Source organism: Indicator indicator, chromosome 9, assembly GCF_027791375.1.
Source record: "Indicator indicator isolate 239-I01 chromosome 9, UM_Iind_1.1, whole genome shotgun sequence".
Taxonomy (NCBI): Eukaryota; Metazoa; Chordata; class Aves; order Piciformes; family Indicatoridae; genus Indicator; species Indicator indicator.
In genome coordinates, this window is record NC_072018.1 from 29,581,186 (window position 1) to 29,603,945 (window position 22,760).

The 22,760-nt window shown below is 51.6% G+C and overlaps 1 protein-coding gene across 1 annotated transcript; it reads right to left on the minus strand.

Annotated features, from left to right (window-relative positions):
* Nucleotides 1–1,508: 1,508 nt before the first annotated feature.
* LOC128968794 (angiopoietin-related protein 7-like) lies at nucleotides 1,509–17,700 on the minus strand. The gene is made up of 6 exons (XM_054383376.1): nucleotides 17,266–17,700; nucleotides 10,933–11,155; nucleotides 8,075–8,212; nucleotides 5,515–5,731; nucleotides 3,726–3,921; nucleotides 1,509–1,655 (listed from the first exon to the last, which is right to left on the minus strand). Exons 1-6 carry the CDS (start codon nucleotides 17,698–17,700, stop codon nucleotides 1,509–1,511), a joined length of 1,356 nt encoding a protein of 451 aa, XP_054239351.1.
* Nucleotides 17,701–22,760: the final 5,060 nt, after the last annotated feature.

The window sequence follows — 22,760 nt, forward strand, 5'->3', positions numbered from 1 at the left end:
GTGAATGAATGGTTTTATATCCAAGATGTGGATGCCATGAGGCCAGAAAGCTCTCTTCCTACCACTTATGGTGCCCAGATGTTGGTGACAAGTGATGATCCAACAACAGCACAGATCAGCCCATGACAACTCCTAAACACCACTGGATTCATCCTGGGAGCACCAAGGCTATCAAGGCAAATCTAGCAGAAAGGAAAAACAAAGAATGGTGGTTTATTATCTTGGGGATGTTAGCTTGCAGGATACTTAGAAGGTAACTTCTCCACTTGGTTTGCTCCTGAAAAAAAAAAACGAAGTTCCAAGCAAAACACAGTTCTGAATAGCGTAAAAGCTACAGAAACCATGAGGGAGCCAGCAGAACACCAAGCAGGAGACAAGCAGTTGGGAGGAGCAGTGCTTTGCCTCTAACCCATCTGCCTTTCCCCTCTGCTGAACCCTCTTTGAACTCATCTGCAGTCATGAAGCAGGCAAAAGATCATTTAATTAAACATCCATCATCAGACACAAGCAGGGCTGAGGCCAGGGTCCAGCCTCCATCTCTCGATGCTGGGAGGAGGCAAAGTCAGGAGAAAAGGAAGGTCTCTCACTGTGGCTACAAATGGCAGATGAAAAGACACCAGCAATGAATCTTCTTTATGTGGAGTAAGGCAGTAAAGACAGAGTTCAAAGCATGGCTGATCCTTCCTGCAGACCACTGCTGCAGACCAGACAATTCATCCAAAGTTCTTTGCCAGAGGCGAGATGGAAAAGTGAGAATGGAATGGAAAATGGGAAACCTTTGGCATTTCTTACTTCAAAATCTTTTCATCTGGAGTATTGTTACTACAGCTACCTAATGTCTTACCTGTGTAAGACAATCCCTGGTAGAGAAGGCAAAGACCACTGCAGACCTTCCTCCCCACCTCCCTGTGACACCAACCTTGGGCAATACGTATTGTCTCTCCTGGCTTTCCTCAGGGCCATCTCAGCACCTTGAAGCCACCCCCAGCACACCTCTCAGGTGATGTGAACAGAGAAACTCTGCCAAGATCTGGGAGATGCTCAGCTTACTGCACAAGAACCAGTCCACCACATCCCCTAGGGAAAACTCAGACAGGATTGCTGGTTCTTGGCTTCCCTCTACAGTACCCTTGGGTTGGTAGCCAGAGCACTCAACATCTCCATTCAGCAGAAGGTTCAGCCTCAGTGCCTGGCTGATTCCCATCATGAGCCACTTGGATTTAGTCTCCAGCCTGGGGGATGACCAAGCCTGCCAAGAGCTGCTGCTACATACTTGTCTTTGCAAAGCTCAGAAATCAGCTCCACTTCTTTAGGAGAGCTTTCACCACCCTAACACTCCTTGAAGGTCTTGACACCTCTGCTCTTGGTTCAGTTATCAGGCAGCAATGTGCATGGTGGCTCAGTGCCTTCAGGACCTCCAGCATCAGTTTGTGCTCAGAGCAAGCTATTGCCAGCCCTCTGTTCCCAGGGTTCAAGGTGAGGTGAAAGGAGGAACATCTCAGGCTCCCTCACGGGGAGAGGTGGGGCTGGAAAGTGCGTGGTCGGATCATCATCACCACCTTCCTCAGGGAGTAGTAGTCTGTGTCCTTCCAGGAGTACCACACAACCCCGTCCGGCCCCAGCAGCTTGCGGCTTTTGATGGAGTACCTGCCACCCTGCCAGGCAGAGAAAGGAGGTGGTCAGGGATGATGACCACAGCATCACAGTATAACAGAGGCTGGAAGGGACCTCCGGAGATCATCCAGTCCAACCCCCCTGACAAGCAGCATCACCCAGGGGAGTCTGCACAGGAATGCATCCAGGTGGGGTTGGAATGTGTCTAGAGAAGAAGACCCTACAACCCCCCTGGGCAGCCTGTTCCAGTGCTCTGTCACCCTCACTCCAAAGAAGTTTCTCCTCATGTTGAGGTGAAATCTTCTATGTTCTAGTTTGAACCCATTGTTCCTTGTCCTACCACTGTGAACCACCCAAAAGAGCCTGGCCCCCTCCTCCTGACACCCACCCCTCAGCTATTGATAGACATTGATCAGATCCCCTCTCAGTCTGCTCAAGACTAAACAGCCCCAGGGCTCTCAGTCTCTCTTCACAGGGGAGATGCTCAAGTCCCCTAAGCATCCTTGTGGCTCTCTGCTGGATTCCCTCCAGCAGGTCTCTGTCTCTCTTGAACTGGGGAGCCCAAAACTGGACACAGTATTCCAGGTGTGGTCTCAGCAGGGCAGAGTAGAGAGGTAGAAGAACTTCCCTAGCCCTGCTGGACACAGCTTTCTTGATGCATCCCAGGATCCCATTGGCTCTCTTGGCCACAAGAGCACATTGTTGTCCCATGGAGAACTTGCTGTCCACCAGCACTCCAAGGTCTTTCTCTGTGGAGCTGCTTTCCAGCAGGGCAGCTCCTAACCTGTACTGGTGTGTGTTGTTATTCCTCCTCAGATGTAGGACCTTGCACTTGTCCTTATTACACTTCATGAGGTTTGCCTGCACCCAGCTCTCCAGCCTGTCCAGGCCATGTTGGATGGCAGCACAGCCTGAGGGGTGTCAGCCAACCCCCCCAGTTTTGTATCATCAGTCAAATTGCTGAGGGTGCTCTCAATGCCCTCAGCCAGGTCGTTGATAAAGATGTTGAACAAAACTGGACCCAGTACTGATCCCCAGGGTACACCACTTGCCACAGGCCTCCAAGTTGACGGAAAACACATGGAAGCATCATCTGGGTGGAAGCACCTGAGAACCACTTGCTCTGCAACACCAGAGCAAAGAGCTTGGAGGTGATGTGAAAATAGCACACAAAGCCCAGCATGTATCAGATGGTCCCAGTGGAGCTGGCATCTATCTGACTCGGGCTGTGTGAGTCCACCATGTGGTCCCACACTTCAGCAGGTACAGGTGTCTCAAACACTCATGTCTGGCCCATGGCACTGAATGCTTTGAACTCCCTTGGTGCCCAGCACTTGTTTTTCTCCCTTCTTGGAGAGCAGAGGCTTGTCAAGCCAGGAAGGATTGTTGTGATGTGAGGACCAACAGCCTCCTCCCAGCCCCAGCCTTGTGCGCTATCATCTGCCTCCTCATCCCTCCACCTTTTCTTGCAGCACAACCCATTGAGGTGGGGGAATCCTAGAATCATGGAATCATTTGGGTTGGAAGAGACATCAAGCCCTTCCTTTGGGCTGGAAGATCTGGGGTAGGAGGCTCCAGAGAGATCTAATAGCAACCTTCCTGTACCTGAAGGGGGCCTACAAGAAGGATGGAGAGAGACTGTTTACAAAGCCTGCAGTGACAGGACAAGGGGCAATGGCTTCAGACTAGAGAAGGGCAGATTTAGATTGGGTGTTAGGAACAAGTTCTTTACTATGAGGGTGGTGGAACACTGGAACAGGTTGCCCAGGGAGGTGGTTGGGGCCCCATCCCTGGGGATATTCAAAGTGAGGCTCGACAGGGCTCTGGGCAACCTGATCTGGTTGAGGATGTCCCTGCTGCCTGCAGGGAGGTTGGATGAAATGACTTTCAGGGGCCCCTTCCAACCCAGCCCATTCTGTGATTCTATGAGTCTATGAGTCTATGATCATCAAGTCCAGCTGCTAAGAAAAAGCACTGGCTGGAGACCAGTGGTTACTGTGGTGCCCTGGCAGTGCTGGGTTAATGGTTGGAACAGATGACCTCAAAGGTCTCTTCCAATCAAAACAATTCTATGAGAAGCAGCACCTTGCATCCTTGTCCCTCCACTTTACCTTGTAGTACACCCCATTGAGGTTGGAGAAAAAGCACTGGTGGTACCACCAGCCTCCATGGGAGATCTCAGCACAGATGTTCCCTGAGTCAGGGGTGCTGAAGCTCCTCTTGTTGTGGTACCAGGCAAAGGAATCCTCCACGGTGCCACTGAAGCCATCCACGTGCAGGCGGTAATAGTTCTCCTCGTCCTCAACGCTGCAAGGAACAAAGGCAGGACTATTTAATGGGGAGTGTTTGTGTCTCCTGCCCAACCTGAATTCCTGGGCTGGACACTTCATAATCATCCAGCCACTCTGGCCAGCCTCCTTACTATGATTCATCCTCTCTAGAAGCCAAAGTTGTCTTTTTCTCTTCTGTGGGATGTGCATGATCTTGTCATGACTCAGAGCACTTGTTAGAGGTCTGAACTGGGCAGGCTGTGACTCTCAAACCACAACAAAGGACTCTAAGGACACAACAAAGGACTGTGGCAGCTTTGTCAAGACAGCCTCTCTAATGATACAGCACCACCTCCTCTCTGTGTAACAAGCACCCAGCACTTCACCTAGAATGAGCTAATTAGTCACTTCCTCTGGGCTAGCAAAGGCTGAAGGTCGTTGCCATTGCATGTGGCCTCTGATGAGAAAAGTTGGAGTGACCGCTCAGAGCACACGTAGATGCTTCAAGACACCTTCAGTTTCAGTAGATCTGAGCTCTACCTGAAGCCCTCCAGCTTCAGGTTTCCATGAGGTGTCCCTTGGACATCCTCCCATGATGGATTACTCCACAGTCACCCAGCAGCATTTCCAGTGGGCACAGGGAAGTGTTTCATCTGGGACAGTCTAGCCAGATTTGGTCACCCCTGATTAAGAAAGGATGTGGCTGGTGTGGTGTGGATAAATAGAACAACAGAGGAGGGGAAGAGCTGTAGACACTGAAGGACATTACAGCAGTTCCAATAAGTAAAAGCCATGAGTAGAGAGGGCAAAAATCAAAGCACATCCCTAAGCCAGATGGGTGCTGGAGCTGCCCAGCAAGACCCTGGTTTTCACACAGAGGTCAATAATTCTGGCACAAAAAAAATATCCCCAAGCAGCTGGGGACTGTCCGTTGTGTCCTACAGCTGCCTTCCCCTGGGGCTGTGGGTGTTGGCCATGGTGAGTGACACTACACATTGGCTGGCTTGCACCCAAGCCTCCACCTGGAGCAAAATTTGATGGTGAAATCCAGGTGAGGAAGAAGGGATAGACAACCTGGGCCCCATCTCTAGGCAGAATCACTCTGCCCTCAGTGGAGTTCCCACACCTGAAGATCTCCAGACATTGGTGCTCTGAGGGCTGGAGCACCTTGTCTGTGAGGGCAGGCTGAGAGAGTTGTAGTTGTTCAGCCTGGAGAAGAGAAGGATCCAGGGAGACCTTCTTGTTGCCTTTCAGTACTTAAAGGGGCCAATAAGAAAGCTGAGGACAAACTTTTCTCAGGGCCTGTTGTGACAGGACAGGGGGTGACAGCTTTAAACTAAAAGAGGGGAGATTCAGAGTAGATAGAAGGAAGAAATTGTTTACATTGAGGGTGATGAGACACTGGGCCAGGTTGTCCAGAGAGGTGGTAGATGCCTCATCCTTGGAAACATTCCAGGTCATGTTGGATGGGGCTCTGAGAAATCTGCTCTAGTTGAGGATATCCCTGCTTACCACACATGGGTGGGACTAGATGACCTTTAAAGGTCCCTTCCAAGCTAAAGCATTCTCTGATTCTATAACCAAACCAGTTGTGTCTGTGAGAACCAGGGAAGGACATCCCACTTTCTACCTGAAGACCTGGTAGAAGGCATGCTTATGCTTGCTGTTCCAGTCCTCCAGGTCGATGCGCAGAGAGTAGTCCCCTTGGCTGGTCAGCTTGTGGATGTTCTCATTGCCCAGCCAGAATTCACCATTAAGGTCTCCAAAGCCCTCCTTGTACTCATTCCAGGTCCGGTTGAAGTCAACTGAGCCATCCTGACGCCTCTGGATGACTGTCCAGCCTCCACCTGCCAGGAGAGGGATAAGCAACAGGAGGTTCCATCTGAACGGGAGTGAAGACTTCTTTACTTTGAGGGTGATGGAGCACAGGTCCAGGGTGTCCAGAGAGGTTGTGGAGTCTCCTTCTCTGGAGATATTCCAAACCTGCCTGGACAGGATCCTGGTAACCTGCTGTGAGTGACCCTGCTTTAGTCAAGGGGTTGGACTAGAGGTCCCTTCCAAACCCCACCATGCTGGGATTTTATGGGGATAAAGTGGGAGTATCCAGGGAACATCCAAGCATCCCAGACAGACCCCTTACTGATGTCACCTCTGAGGATCCATCTGCAGCCCAGCAAGGTGTCTCCTTGTCCTGTGTCCTCTCACCATGCAGCAAAGCACAGTGTCCCTTGCTGCATGGGGATAAAACATGATGCCCATCACAGCCCACAGCAAGAGGCCTCCACCTCTTCCATGCTGGCTCATGATGGTGTTCCCTTGCTGGCTGTCAGATGGTCATTCCAGATCCTGAGGTGATTTAAATTGAGGCAGAGATAGTAGTTTTCAGAAGGCAAAACCTCCTGAAAGTTTGGGACTGGAACAAAGCAGAGATCCTGGAGTCTGGAGAGGATTATGTACTGTTCCTGCAGCACCACAGAGGCACAGGAGCTCTCCCAGGATTGTCTCACTGTCCATCTGCTCTCCCATCTGTCCAAATCCCTCTCTCCTCTCTTTTTTTCATCCTAACACGGTCAGCTTGGGGCTGGGATGGGGGGGGGGAAGTTGGGACACAGGGAAGACGGGACCGGGGCCATTGTTCATTCCGTGTTTGTACAGCCTGTCACCAGGCAGTGTCCAAGGGCTGCTGATGGTCATGCAGATAATAGTCATGACATAACAGAGACCACACTGGCTGAACAGCCTGTTTCCTAACAAACACCTGCACCCCAAGGCTGCCATCACCTGTAGATCCTCCAAGAGGTGAGATGCCAACGTGTGAGGAGATGAACTCCTTCCTCCAGTGTGGGACATGTTGATGTAACACATAGAGTAGATCCATGGGGCAAGGAACTCACAATCCATCACCTCATTTCCCTGATGATTTTTTGTTGTTCTTCCAAAAACTCAAATTCTGGAAGCTAATTTTGTTGATAAGGTTGCACCTTGGGATCACAGGACCACAGGATGTTAGGGGCTGGAAGGGACCTCTGGAGATTATTGAGCCCAACCCCCCTGCCGGAGCAGGACTGTAGAATCCAGCACAGGTTGCACAGGAATGCATCCAGATGGGGCTTGAAAGTCTCCAGAGAAGGAGACCCCACAGCCTCTCTGGGCAGCCTGTTCCAGTGCTCTGTGACCCTCACAGTGAAGAAGTTCCTCCTCATGTTGAAGTGGAACCTCCTGTGCTATAGTTTATATCCATTGCCCCTTGTCCTATCCCATGGTGTAACTGAGCAGTGCCTGTCCCCTGTCTCTTGACCCCCAGCCCTCAGATATTTATAAACATTTATTAAATCCCCTCTCAGTCTTCTCCAGTCTAAACAGCCCCAGGGCTCTCAGCCTCTCCTCACAGGGCAGTGCTCCAGTCCCTTAATCATCCTGGTAGCCCTCCATTGGACTCTCTCCAGTAGATCCCTGTCCCTCTTGAACTGGGGAGCCCAAAACTGGATGCAATATTCCAGGTGAGGTCTCACCAGGGCAGAGTAGAGCGGGAGGAGAACCTCCCTTGACCTGGACACACTCCTCTTAATGCACCCCAGTATCCCATTGGCCCTCTTGGCCACCAGGGCACATTGCTGTCCCATGGATGATTTGTTATCCACCAGGACTCCCAGGTCCTTCTCCACAGGGTTGCTCTTTAGCAGATGTCCTCCTCACCTGTACTGGTGCCCTTTATTGTTCCTTCCCAGATGCAGTTTATTATTCCTTCCCAGGATGACAGCAGTGTGCTCCCAATGGATGTTTAGACACTAAGGGAGTGGGAGGCCACCTGCTCATTCATTTACACTTCAAAACATCCATGGGATAGGATCTACCTCCCCCCTCCTTAATCCAGCGCAGCCACCAACTACTGGTCCAGAACAGCTTCTCTTTCCCTAAGCCCTGTGTCATATCCACTAGAGTGTGGCATGAAGACATCTCAAAGAGCACTGAATACCTGTATTTAGGCTACTGAAGTCTTCACCCAAAACATTCCTTTAGTCAGCAGAGAGGACAAGGCCTCTCTGTTCCTGAAGAAGTACCCTTATGGAGATGCTACTCTCATTGACTCTAGCTTAGAAATAGCTCAGATACAAAATACAGCTCTCAGGTGAGACAAATCCCTCCCAAAGCTCTGCTGGAAGGTGCTGTAGGTGGCTTCTTCATGGTACCTTCAGTGTCCATCTCACACAGGACCTCAATAGGCATCCCTCCAACCGAAGGCATGATGCTGTAGATGCCAGAGCGCCGGAGCCCGTTGTAGTAAACAGAAGCACAGTCAATGGGGCAGTTCCTGCCATGCTTCACCTCTGAGAGACAAAGCAGAGAAACCTGGGGTTTGGTGCATGGCCTGGAGAAAGGGACACACAACCAAAGGTGGCAATCGTAACGTGGAGGTGGACATTTGTCCACCTGGAGTCAGACCTTCTTCTGAAGCTGAAGGACAACAAAGGTGGTGAAGTGTCTAGAGCACAAGTCTTGTGGGAAGCAGCTGAGGGAACTGGGGTTGTTCAGCCTGGAGAAAAGGAGGTTCAGGGGAGACCTTCTCACTGTCTACAACTCCCTGAAAGGAGGTTGGAGCCAGGTGGGGGCCAGTCTCTTCTCCCAAGGAGAGGGAAACAGCCTCAAGTTGTGCCAGAAGAAGTTTAATTTGGACACGAGGAACAACTTCTTCCCTGAAAGGATTATCAAGCCCTAGAACAGGCTGCCCAGGGCAGTGGTGGAGTCCCCATCCCTGGAGGGATTGAAAAGCTGTGGAGATGTGGTGCTGAGGGATATGGTTTAGTGGTGACCTGGCAGTGCTGGGTTAATAGTTGGGCTTGATGGCCTTAAAGGTCTCTTCCAACCCAAATGATTCATTGAGTCTATGATTCTAAGCATTGCTTCATCCTTCTCCAATGCTACTCCTGGACATCTCTTGTGGGAACCAAGATTTGGGGCACAGGGACCAGTTGTCTTCTCAAGGGCAACCATCCCCTTGTTATAGACCCAGAGACTCCAACAAGTTGCAAAAGCTCCTCAGCTGTCTTTCCAGCACCTTAAGGCTGAGCTTTATGGATCCTGGCTGTGGTAGAGCCTGGTAAAACTGTGTGCACAGCAGTGGGTTCTTTGGCAGAAAATTGGGGGCGGAAAATTGGGGGTTGTTAGTAGAACTGAACCTCAAATTAAAGAATTCAAGCACTGAAAATTTTCATGTTTGCTAAAATCCAAAGAAAATAGTCCAGGGATTAAGAAGGAAAACAACCAAAATCCTGGGGAAAAAAAAAAAGAAAGAACTAAATGAGTTTATTAAAAATAGAGCATGTGAGAACTAAGAGCATATGGTTGGTTCTCGAAGCTGTAGACTTTCACCAAAGCCCATGCTGTGAAATTTGAAAGAAAAAAAAAATAACCACCTAATTGGTGGTGTTTTGTAAGCTTTTTGTGGTGGGAAACCAGCCCCTGGATCTGGGAGGAAGGCTGGCACAGCTGACTGCTAAGAGCAGTGCCAACCCGGTTGGCAGAGTCTCAGTTGGGCCCTGCCATCATCTCACACCATCCATGAAGTGAAAGAGGAAGCAATGAGGGACAGGATCATTCTCCTAGACAGACTGGGAGCCATCCCAGAGGTGTCCATTCTCTGAGGAGCCCTCTTGGCTGCCTTGGAAAGGCAGGTTGGGGGAGATCATCCTCCTGGCCAATGCAAAGGGCTTTTAAAGCACTTTTCCTGCAGCATTTTCTTTCAACCTCCCCTTGAAAAAAGGCTGTCTAGAGAAATTGTGAAAAACCCTAGATGTGTTCAAGATCAGGTTGGATGGGACTTGGAGCAAACTGGTCTAGTTGAAGATGTCCCTTCCCGTGGCAGGGGTTTGGAACTAGATGATGTTCAAGGTCCCTTCCAACCTAAACCATTCTAGGAATCTAGGAATCTCTGTCCCTTCCCATGGCAAGGGTTTGGAACTAAATGATCTTCAAGGTCCCTTGTAACCTAAACCATTCTAGGAATCTCTGTCCCTTCCCATGGCAGGGGTTTGGAACTAGATGACCTTCAAGGTCCCTTCCAACCTAAACCATTCTAGGAATCTCTATTCCTGCCCATGGCAGGGGTTTGGAACTAGATGACCTTCAAGGTCCCTTCTAACCTAAACCATTCTAGGAATCTCTGTCCCTTCCCATGGCAGGGGTTTGGAACTAGATGACCTTCAAGGTCCCTTCTAACCTAAACCATTCTAGGAATCTCTGTCCCTTCCTATGGCAGGGGTTTGGAACTAGATGACCTTCAAGGTCCCTTCTAACCTAAACCATTCTAGGAATCTCTGTCCCTTCCCATGGCAGGGGTTTGGAACTAGATGACCTTCAAGGTCCCTTGTAACCTAAACCATTCTAGGAATCTCTGTCCCTTCCCATGGCAGGGGTTTGGAACTAGATGACCTTCAAGGTCCCTTCCAACCTAAACCATTCTAGGAATCTCTGTCCCTTCCCATGGCAGGGGTTTGGAACTAGATGACCTTCAAGGTCCCTTCTAACCTAAACCATTCTAGGAATCTCTGTCCCTTCCCATGGCAGGGGTTTGGAACTAGATGACCTTCAAGGTCCCTTCCAACCTAAACCATTCTAGGAATCTCTGTCCCTTCCCATGGCAGGGGTTTGGAACTAGATGACCTTCAAGGTCCCTTGTAACCTAAACCATTCTAGGAATCTCTGTCCCTTCCCATGGCAGGGGTTTGGAACTAGATGACCTTCAAGGTCCCTTCCAACCTAAACCATTCTAGGAATCTCTGTCCCTTCCCATGGCAGGGGTTTGGAACTAGATGACCTTCAAGGTCCCTTCCAACCTAAACCATTCTAGGAATCTCTGTCCCTTCCCATGGCAGGGGTTTGGAACTAGATGACCTTCAAGGTCCCTTCTAACCTAAACCATTCTAGGAATCTCTGTCCCTGCCCATGGCAGGGGGTTGGACGGGATGATTTTTGAGGTCCTTCTAACCCAAAGCACTCTATGCAAGGCTGCAGCATCCCCTCCCAGCCCGCCCCAGCAGCTGCCCATCACCTGGGTGGTGCATCTCCTCTTGCAGCCTCATCTCGGCGGGGCCGAGGCAGGCGGGGTTGCGCCAGGCCCAGTCGGCGAGGACGGAGATGTTGTTGATCTGTGCCTGCATGTCGTAGAGCAGCGTGGCCTGGATGTGCTGCAGGGTGCTGGCCTCGCTGTACCGGTGCTCCAGGTCCTGCACCCGCTGGGCCAAGCTGTGGTTCCGGCCGGCTGCCTCCTCGTGCTGCAGGCAGGGAGGGAGGTGGGCTGAGGGGGGGATGCCTGGGCACCAGCACGGCCCCAAGGACCACCCCCCAGGGACAGGGGAAGCAGGCAGGGAGCAAGAGGGCAGAGGAGCACATGGTGGGTGCAGCAATAGAGACCAAGAAGATCTCCCGCCCTGGAGATATTCAAAACCCACCTAGATGCATGCCTCTGTGATCTGCTCTAGGTGATCCTGCTCTGGCAGGGGGGTTGGACTGCGTGATCCTTCAAGGTCCCTTCCAAGCCCTAACATTCTGTGATTCTGTGAACTCCAAGCATGGTGCCCCAACCTTCACCCTCCCCCTGCAGCCCCATACCATGGGAGCCACAGATAGCAAGGCCTGGACAAGCTAGAGGCTGTTCTGGGTTCTGTACCCAGGGAGGAGTAACCTCCTGCAGCAGTACAGGTTAGGGATTGACCTGCTGGAAAGCAGCTCCACGGAGAAGAACTGGGAGTGCTGGTGGAGAGTAAGTTCCCCATGAGCCAGCAAGGTGCTCTCATGGCCAAGAAGGTCTCATGTCTTCATGGTCGCCTGGGGTGCATTAATAAGAGTGTGACCAGCAGGTTAAAGTCCTTCTGTCCCTCTTACTTTGCCCTAATGAGGTCACATCTGGAGTACTTGGTCCAATTTTGGGTTTCCAGACTCAAGAGACAAGGAACTACTGGAGAGAGTCCAGTGGGGGCTACAAAGATGCAGAGGGGAGTGGAGCATCTCTCTGATGAGGAGGAAAAGCTGAGAGACCTGGAGCTGTTTAACCTGGAGAAGACTGAGAGGAGCTTCTTAATGTTAAAGGGAGGGTGTCAAGAGGATGGGGCCAGACTCATTTCAGTGGTGCCCAGCAACAGGATGAGGGGCAATGGGCACAAACTGGAACCCACGAGGTTCCATCTGAACATGAGGAAAACTTTTTTCCTGTGAGGGTGCCAGAGCTGGGGACCAGGCTGTCCAGAAAGGTTGTGGAGGTTCCTCTGGAGAGATTCCAAACTCATCCTAGGCAACCTGCTCTGAGTGCCCCTGCTTTAGCAGAGGGGTTGGACTAGGTGATCTGCAGAACTCCCTTTCAACCCCCACCATGCTGGGATTCTGTTATTCTGTGATTATTCCCAGGCTTTGGTGCAGGTAGGCAAGGATTCCTCTCCAAACACCCCTCAGTCTGCACCCTGTTGAAAGGTGGATGTGACCTCTATGTATTTGGCAATGCCACTACAGTTGGGTTTTCCTTCCAAAAACACATTCAGTCTCTCTTTGAGCCATATCATGGTTCAGAACATTATAAGGAGCTCCATAGCTTGTCAACATGCAGCACGATGAGCCATCTCCAGCTCGCTGGTCAGCAGCTGGTGTCCTCTAAACTGCAAGGACCACAACCGTGCTAGGCAAGGAGCAAGCATAATACAGGGCCGCAGAGCCCCTTTCCTGACCCTTTTGCTGTTTGTTTTTAGGACAAGCTTTGCACAAGAAAGACAGGGACCTCATGTAATGGGTCCAGAAGGGGCGACACAAATGATGAGAGGACTGGAATGCCTTTGCTGTGAGGACAGGCTGAGAGAGTTTGGGTTGTTCAGCCTGGAGAAGAGAAGGGCCCAGGGAGACCTTCTTGTGGCCTTTCATTACTCCAGGGTGTTGATAAAAAAGATGAGGACAGACTTTTTGGCAGGGTCTCTTGTGACAGGGGTGATGGATTTAAACCAAAAGAGGAGATTTAGACTAGACGGAAAGAAGTAATTGTTTACGCTGAGGGTGGTGAGACACTGTCCCAGGCTATCCAGAGAGCTGGTAGATGTCCCATCCCTGGAAACACTCCAGGTGAGGCTGGACAGGGCTCTGAGCAACCTGGTCTAGCTGAAGATGTCCCTACTCACTGCAGGGGAGTTGAACTGGATGACTTCTGAATGCCCCTTTCAACCCAAACCATTCTGTGGTTCAATGATTCTACGACAACCAGGCTCTGATCCTGTGTAATACTTACACAGGAGCTGGCTGGAGGTGCCCACAGCTGGTATGAGGAGATGGGCACCCTTGGCTCTGGCTGTTCACTGCTCCCTGTCCATTAGATGGCAGAGCAGGCCTTGAGCAGCACTTCCAAACCCTCACATCATCCTGGGAACCCCTACCTCCCTCCTTGGGGCACTGTAACATCTCCACTCCGTGGTCCCCAGTCCCTCCCGAGGATTCGGCAATCCCGAGCCCCTGCCTGTGGTGGAGGGATGCTGGTCTTCCACCAGCACTGCCCTTCCCTGCCCATCTCCTCCACATCATTGTCACTAGCAACACTGAAAGCCTCAAAATAAATGAGTTGCTGTTCTCACCCCCCTGTCTCCAGCATCAGGAGCAAACCTGGATTGTTTAGGTGGGGACAGAGATCTTGACCCATCACTACCTGCAGAACTGCTGCTGAGAGCCATGATTTTCTTCAGCTGGCAGGGGTCTGATGCCCAGAGTATGTTTTCTCCCCTTCCAGCTGCTCCCAGGACCCAGCTCACACCATGGTCCCCATCCCTGCCAGGACAGTTCTCAGGTTACTGTTCCCAGGAGATGCTATCACCACTGCTGGGTTTTGGCAGCTCTATATTCTTCCCAGTGCTGCCTGAGCATTGCATGGCTCTGCTAGAAGCCCACCAAGGCTGCCCATATCCCAAAATCCACATCAGCTGGATAGGCAGAGGGCCAACCAAGTGGAAATTATGGATGCCATGACATGGTGCTTTCCTCCTCAGGACTGCAATGTCTCCATCCCTACTATAAATCAACCTGCTCTGTGAGCTGTGACTGATACAGACTTCTTCCAGCTGCCTTCACCCACGCAGCAGCTCTCCAAGTAAACCCCATGATGCTTCCTCCCAGACAGTCCCCTCCTCCACAGCTGATATTTCCTGCTGCTGATTGAAACCAGCACAGCCTGGCCACCATGAGAGTGCCCTGATGCTGCTCTCTTCACAGAATCCCAGAATCCCAGCATGGTGGGGCTTGAAAGGGACCTCTGGAGATCATCTAGTCCAACCCCCCTGCTAAAGAAGGGTCACTCACAGCAGGTTGCCCAGGATTGTGTCTAGGTGGGTTTGGAATCTCTCCAGAGAAGAAGACTCCACAACTTCTCTGGGCAGATCCTGCATCCCTCTGCATCAGTGGGACCAGGACTGTGTTTTTGGGGTGTCTTGTTCAATGCACACCCAGCTGTGCAAATGTGATAGGGCTGGAAATGCACAGCACAGGCTGGGTGAGGAGATTCCTTTTGGCCTGTACGTTGCACTGGGAGGAGGGAAGCATGGCAGGGATGGGGTCAACCCACCTGATTCAATGAGAGTGCCCAGGCACTGGAACAGATTGCTCAGAGAGGTTGTGGATAGAATCACAGAATCATTTTGGTTGGAAGAGACCTTTAAGATCATTGAGTCCAAACATTAACCCAGCACTGCCAGGTCTCCACTAAACCATGTCCCTCAGCACCACATCTCCACAGTTTTTCAATTCCTCCAGGGATGGGGACTCCACACTGCCCTGGGCAGCCTGTTCCAGGCCTTGACAACAATTTCAGGGAAGAAATTGTTCCTCGTGTCCAACCTAAACCTCCCCTGGTGCATTGAGGCCATTTCCTTACTATGAATGCTCAGGTGGGCATCACTTTTGCTAACAACCACTGAACTCAACCTTCCCAGTTAGCCAAGACTGCTGGCAAATGATTGAAAGTGTGTTGGTGAACACTTCTGCCAGCTCCCTCAGTACCCTTGGGTAGATCCCATGCCCCATCCCTGAAAAAATTCCAGGTCATGTTGGATGGGGCTCTGAACAACCTGATCTAGTGGAAGATGTCCCTGCTCACTGCAGGTGAGCTGCAACTAGATGACTTTTAAAGGTATCTTCCAACCCAAACCATTCTGTGATTCTGTTCTGTGCATTTGGCTGTCCCCAGTAGCTGAAGAAGAGCTGTGACCTGGAAGAGCCTGTTGCTCTCACTCAGCTCAGAGACACATCTCTGCTAGGATAGACAAGCCCACGCTGAGCTCCTGAAGAAATACTGATGGCATAGCCCAGGGAGATCAACCAGCACCAGCAAGAGGCTGATTTGTGAAGATGGATTAAGGGAGCTATACCTCCTTGGTGGGAGGAACAGAGGTGGAGAAGTCCTAACCAGGTTTCTTCCTTCTTCTGGACCTCTCATCTTTTTGTTTTTTATTTTTGGGGGTTTTGTTTGTTTGTTTTTTAGGTTCATGGAAAAAAAAAATTTAAAAGCTGGAAGAAATGGCTGAAGGACTCCAACCCACTCCTCTGCACAAAGCAGGGCTGGATCCAAGCTGGATCCTGTTGCTCAGGGTCTTTCTCAGCCAAAGCCTGAAACTCTACAAATGATGCCAAAATATGTCAGAGGATGTCCCTATTCTGAGTGTGGCAGGATCCTGGTGGCACTGATGTTGCTGGCACTGTTTCTTAGATATAGACCACCTGGAGACACCTAGATAGGACCTGTGACCTGTCTGCTCCAGGACACCTGGATGCATCCTGTGTCCCTCTGCTTTCCTTGTAGGATGAGGAGCCCTGCAGCACCTCAGGGCAGACACATCTGAGCTGCTTGACTGGGCTCCCACTCTCAACTCATCCAATCCAAGAGGTTTTAGCAGTATCTATGTCTGCATTCACTGACCAGTGATCAGCTGGATCCCACAAAGATCCTTGACACTGGCGTCAAGTAGGAGGAATTCCACCCTCTCTTGCTGTTCCAGAAGCATCTCTGTGCAACAGCTTCTCCCTAGAAGCCAGTCATGGGTTGGAGTATGCCAGAGTATGATGTGAAAGCATTCACTCTCTGTCCAAGGATGATTCAGGACAAAGAAATAACAAATAGCAAGGAAAGGGATCATAAACTAAGCAAAAGACACAGAAGGTACCAAGGAAGACAATAAGATGGGCCAGGACATGGCCTGCTGGACATGGCCTTAAAGAGGAACCTAGGAGTCTCTGTCTCTTTCCATGACAGGGGGTTGGAACTAAATGATCCTCAAGGTCCCTTGTAACCTAAACCATTCTAGGAATCTAGTAGTATTGTGTGAAACTAGTTATGGGAGGTTCAGCCTTGAACAGGCTGCCCATGAAAGTGGTGGGGTCCCCATCCCTGGAGGGGTTTACAGGATGTGGAGCTGTGGTGCTGAGGGCCATGGTTTGGTGGTGATCTGGCCACCCAGGCACACAGAGGCTCGTCTGCAGGCAGCTGTCAACCACTATGCCCAGGTCCTTTTCTTCTAGACGGTTTTCGTCCACCATTCCCCAAGCCTGGAGCTTTCATGGGGATGTTCTGACACAACTGCAGGACATCTGCCTGCGCATGTGTGAGGGGTCTAAACACTCCTGGTTGGAAAGACCTGGGAGTGCTTGCATTTCCCCACTGAATTCAGCAGTGTGTACAACTCCCTAACAAACTTGGAGCTGGACCAGCTGGTGAGCAAGAGGAAATCAGCAAGGTAAGAAGGTGCAAGATCTGGACATGGATATTGGACATATGTGTGGCTCATGCTACACATACAATTCCCTTGTCTGAACACCAAGCATCCTCCCTGAGGCCATCAGCTCAGCTCCCTCTACAGCCACCACCAGGCAACCAGCATCTCACAGAATCACTGAATCCCAGCATGGTGGGGCTTGGAAGGGATCCCTGGAGGTCATCTAGTCCAATTCTCCTGCTAAAGCAGGGTCACCTAGACCAGGTTGCCCAGGATCACAGCCAGACAGGTTTGGAATCTCTGCAGAGAAGGAGACTCCACAACCTCTCTTCTCCTCACAGGAAATGAAATTTTCATCATGTTCAGGTGGAACCTGCTATGCTCCAGTTTGTGCCTGTTGCCCCTCAGGCCTGAAGTTGTAGGACACAACACAGACAAAACCCTGAGGGGTTTGGGGCTCTTGTTAAGAAAGATCAGCCCTGGAAGGCTCCTGAGCCATCCCAGTGGGAGCAGCTGGTGTTTAATGGTTATCCCAGCCTATCACCATATGCTTCACTGGGTGTCCTCCCCCTAGAAGCTGCAGGGAGCTGGAAGGGACCACGTGGAAGGCACGGTGGCACCCGCACGGAGGGGCCCTGCAGAGGGCAGCCCTTTACCTGGAGCTCGAGGACTTTGATGCGGTGCCGGTGGTTCCTCAGCTCCTCCTGCAGCTCCGAAATGAGCTCCCGCAGCTCCAGGATCTGCTGCTTCCTCTCCTCGTTCTCGTGGAGCCAGTAGGACACCTCGTCGGTGCAGCGAAACATGTCCGGGCACCTCCGCTCGTCCCCCTGCGGCAGCGTGGCCACGATCTTACAGCGGCCGTTGGGCAGCACCTGGTTGCTGTACTCCCCGCACTGGATCAAGCCTGTGCTCTCCTGGGCACCTTCCTGGGCTCTGTAGGCTGCAGGCAGGGATTTCTGCAGTGAGAGGCTGCTCAGCGTGGCCAGGAGGACGAGGGGCAGCAAACCCACCTCAGCAGAGCCAGTGCTGGGACAAGCCTTCATCAGGCAGGTGAGGATGGGCCCTACGGATGATGCCACCTGTCTCATCATCAGCGGTGGGGAGAAAGGTGGCAAACCCCAGGGCATAACACCAGGTCTCCTCCTGAGAGCTAATGGGTGAGGTTGCAGCTATACAGGGAGAGAGCATCAGTAAGGATCCCAGAGCTCCCACCAAGGGGGTCACTGAAGGCAAGGGACACACCTGTCCCCATAGAGCATCCTCCTTGGTAGCCACCAAGCTGGGAGCAGGTCCAGCAGGAGCTCCTCCGCTCTCCTGGCCAGGCTCCACGATCTTCGTGGACTGTGTTTCACCTCCTGGTTAGCTTGGAGAGAGTTGAGGTCTGATTGGAGATGATCAAGCCCTCAGGCAGGGCGACCATGCAGGGGAAGGAGCTGGCTCATGTAGAGAGGACATCCTGCCACACTGTCACTCCTTGAAATAGGAACCAGAGGAAGAAGACAGATGATGGAGAGGAAGATAAGCAATCAACCCTCCACAACATGCTGTCCACCCACAGCAAACTGAGAGGTCCTCCCACCTTCCCTGTCCTCTTCCAGCCATCCCCATGGCCCAGGCACACAGGGCAAAGGATCTGGGGCTCTCTCCACATCCCCTAGTAGGACATTTTCTTGGTAGATGTGACTACAGATGGAGTTACAGAGCGAATGGTGGCCATCTACATGGGGAGCCCAGACAACCAATCCCCCCTTGCACGGTGTTACACCATGAATCCACCCCTGGGGTAGCCTGAATGGACCCGGACCATAGGCTGATTGCCCCACACGGGTGCAGATCCATGAGGGGATGGAGGGATGGTGTGACAAATCACCATCTCCCCAGCCAGGTGAGACAAATATGTGACTTGGGCCCAGAGAAACTGGGCTCCTCCTGTAGCCAGAGCTATGGTCTGATCCTTGCCCAGCACCAAGGCATCACACTCTGGGTCTGCTCCTACAGTTTCTTCTGCCCAAAAGTCATCCTCATCCCACTCCAGTGAGGATGAAGCACTGGGAGGAATGCCATGGACCCCCATCAGCACCCCAGCTCCTAGCAAGCTGCACCCCAGTTCCTCACATACCTTCAAGAGTCCTGGCCAGGCTCTCCAGCAGCAAGAGCTGAGAGTGGTGAGCAGCAAGTGGCCATGGGGAGCAGGGGATGTGATAGGGGACACGAAATGCTTATTCCCCCTGATCCTATCACTGCACTATAAATAGGGCCGGGAGCAATGCTGGTCTCAGACGACACCGGAGGGAGGAGCATGGGTCCTGGCATGACCTTATCAGTGTACAGGGAATTAAGTTGGTGCCTTGGCAGGAGGGCATGGCTCCTCTTCACCTAGAAACACCCCCACCCCACTGCAGGGATGCTGGCTGGAGAGAGGGCAGGTGGATATGGTGTGACCTGGCATCTACCACCTCTCTGCCCAACCTGGGCCAGTGTCTCACCACCCTCAGCAGAAACAATTTCTTCCTTATCTCTAATCTGAATCTCCCCTCTTTTAGTTTAAAACCACCACCCCTCATCCTGTCACAACAGCCCCTGCTAAAAAGTCTCTCTTCAACTTTCTGACAGGGTCCTTTGAGTACTGAAAGGCCACAATAAGGTCTCTCTGCAGCCTTCTCTTCTTCAGGCTGGCCTCACAGCAAAGGGGTTCCTGATCATTTTTGTGGCCTCCTCTGGATCCTCTCCAGTAGGTCCATGTCTCTCCTGTGCTGAGGATCCCAGGTGTACACAGACATGCAGGTGAGATCTCACCAGAGCAAAGGGGCAGAATCCCCTCCTTGACCTGCTGGCCACGCTGCTTTGTGTGCAGCCCAGGATGCAGTTGGCTTCCAGGCTGTGAGTGCACACTGCCTGCCCCTGTCAACCTAACTTCCACATAGGACAAAGTTATTGGCTGCTGGTTTAACTTCTCTTAATGTAAAGAGTTTCCAGATGATGTTCCCAGGCTGATTACCACAAGGAGATACTCAGAACAGCTCTGGTGTCCTCCAGAAACAGAGGGACTGCCCAGAGAAGGGAAGCTTTGCTAATTAACATCTCCTCATGTGGTTTGATAGACTTTGAACTTCAGCAGTCCTCCAGCTGCTCTCCAAGATGGCCACGTGGAAGTCCTTTGGATGACCTGTCCCCTCCTGCATCTCTGTCCATATCTACCACCCTCTGCCATGAGGTAAAGAAAGAGAATTGCTGTGCAAAGGGACACCATGGACAAGGACAGGAGAATGGACCTTGGGGAAGGGGGGAGCCAGACAAAGAATGATTGCAGAGGAGGAGGGAGGAGTGGTGGTCCATCTGGATGTGATTGCCATGAAGATCTTTCCGTACAGCCACATCTCTTTGGGCTGGATCCCACTGCTGCCCAACCAAATCCCACTCCATCACCACAGAGTTGTTCCCCTGGCCCGATGTAGACACTTAACCCTCCAAACTTGTCCTGAGACACCCCATGGCCAGTGGAGAGAAGAAGGATGCGGTGGTAGACACCAGAATTATGACAAGATGAATTGCGGCCCAGAGACAGCTTTTGATGGGGTGCTACAGGGGGGGCCGGGGGGGTATCAGGACAGGGAACCAAAGGAAACATCTCAGCTTTGAATAGCAGCCAAGAGCTCCTCCAGTGCGATTAGCTAAAGACCAACTTTCTTTTATCGCACAGGAGTGGACAGACATTTAGCGTGCTCGTCTATAATGAAATCCATTATCCTCACCATTCACCACGCTCCTCCAGCTCCGGTTCCCCCTTTTCATGGCCGGAGGTGATGGGGGAAGGGGAGGTGGAGGGAGGGATGGAGCCAGGTACAGCCAGACCCTTTGTGCGGCCACTCAGGAGGCACTCTCCCCATAAATGTTTGGGCTTCTAAATGGATCTGACCTCTCTTCTTCTTCCAGCCCTTTATTTTTTTTTTTTCCCTTTCATTTTCTTTTCCTCATTATTCTTGGGGGAAAAAAAAAAGAAAAATAAAAAGAAAAAAAGAAAAGGAAAAGAAGAAGAGGGGGAAAAAATAAAGGAAAAAAAAAAAGCCCCGACCCCAGCACCCTCGTCCAGATCATTAGCGTCAGAGGCGGAGACGGGCGCCCAAGTGGCGCCGGGAAGAGGCGACCGACCGAACATTGCGTTCAATGCCCCTCGAGTGGTGTTTTGCTCAAGGCTGCTCCCTCACAAAGGCAGACGTGAAAATGGTTCCTGCTGGGGCTCCAGGCAAAGCTGCCTCTTCAGGGAGACAAAGAGCAGACATTGCTGCTGCCTCCCATTGATGGCTGAGTCGTTTGGGGAGCATTTAGTGAGGAAGGGAAGAGAGAAGAAGTGGGGGGGTTGGGGGGGTGGGAGGGTGGAATTCAATGTGAGGAGAGCCTGGGTGATGCTAATAGGGATAACAGCTCTCAATGACTCAAGGTTGAGTGTTCAGCCTTTGGTCTGCTCATCTTGGGCATCATTCCCCAATCAGTTCCATCCTTGTTATGCCCCCCAGAAGCTGCAACCCCATTCAGTGGTCCAGCATTAACTGAAGTGTCCCACATCATCCTCCCGGAGAAAATGGCTGCCCATGGTGTGGATGGGTGGTGGACACTTTGCTGGATAAAAACTCTCTGAATGCTTGGGCCCAAAGAGTGGTGGCGAATGGAGTTAAATCCAGTTGGCAGCTGGTCACAAATTGTGCTCCCCAGAGCTCATTAGGGGGGGTCAGTTCTCTTTTTAACATCTTCATCAATGATTTGGGTGAGGGGATCAAGTGTACCCCCAGTCATTTTCAAGATGACATCAATTTGCATGGGAGTCTTCATCTGCTAGAAGGTAGGTAGGGTCTATAGGGATCTGGACAGGCTAGAATGATGGATAGAGGCCAGAGGGATGAGGTTTAACAAGGACTCCTCACAAGACTTGTGCTTTAGATCCTTCACCAGCTTCAATGCCTTTCTTTGGACATGCTCCAGCACCTCAATGTTGTTCTTGAAGTACAGGGCCCCAAAATGAACCCAGGATTCAAGGTGTGACCTCACCAGTGCTGAGTTCAGGGGGACAATCCCTGCCCTAGTCCTGCTGGCCAGACTATTACTGATCCAAGCCAGGATGCTGTTGGCTTCTTGGCCACCTGAGAACACTGCAGGTTGATAGTGAGCCAGCTGTCAATAAGCACCCCCAGGTCCTTTCCTGCCAGGCAGCTTTACAGCTACTCATCCCCTCAAGGATCACCTAGTTCTTACCCGCCCTGCCATGGGCAGGGACACCTCACACTAGATCAGGTTGCCCAGAGCCACATCCAGCCTGGCCTTAAAACCCTCCAGAGATGAGGCTTCTACCACCTCCCTGGGCAACCTGTGCCAGTGTCTCACCACCCTCATGGTAGAAGGAGGTGAGGTAGGAGGAGATCATGTTGGTCAAGCAGGACCTGCCCTTCATGCATCCATGCTGGCTGGGCCTGATCACCTGTTTGCCCTCCATGTGCTGTGTTAATGGCACTCACGATGATCTGCTGTTTCCATGGGCATGCAGCTCCATCCTTAATTCCACTCATCTGCTCCCCACTGTAGCTCCTGAAGGAGGCAAGGTTCCCACCACCACTGTCCAGATGCTGCAGTGAGCCTGTGGCTAGCTCTTCAAGGGAGAAATGTCAAAAGCCATGGTCCTGTTCCATTTTTTCTTCCTGCCAAAAGGAGTGACAAGACCTCCAGATACCTACAGATAACTCTCTATGGCAGACCCTGCTAAGCCAACTCTACCCACCCCATCTCCTTAGGATTACAATGACCTGAATCAGCTACCAACACCAGCAATCAGTGATTTGCTACAAAATAATCAGCAGCAAGAGGCAAGAATCCCCAAATCAAAATAAACTTCAGTGCTGCTCCACTGTCCTTGGTCATGCTGTATAAAAATCAGGAGCCATGAGCTTCTGGGGCTGATGCTCTCCACCAGCCCCAAGCCCTAGGTGTAAAACTGTCCCAGGATGCCCTGCCCTGGGTAACCCTTGCCCATGGAGGGAAAAACAGGGGCTGGATGCATTGGATGGAAATTTAGGAGCCAGCTGAAGCTGTGGAGCTTCTTGTGCTCAGGAAGGAAATGCAGGTCTTTGGGACACTTTGGGATCTGGCTCTGCCCGGGGGCTTT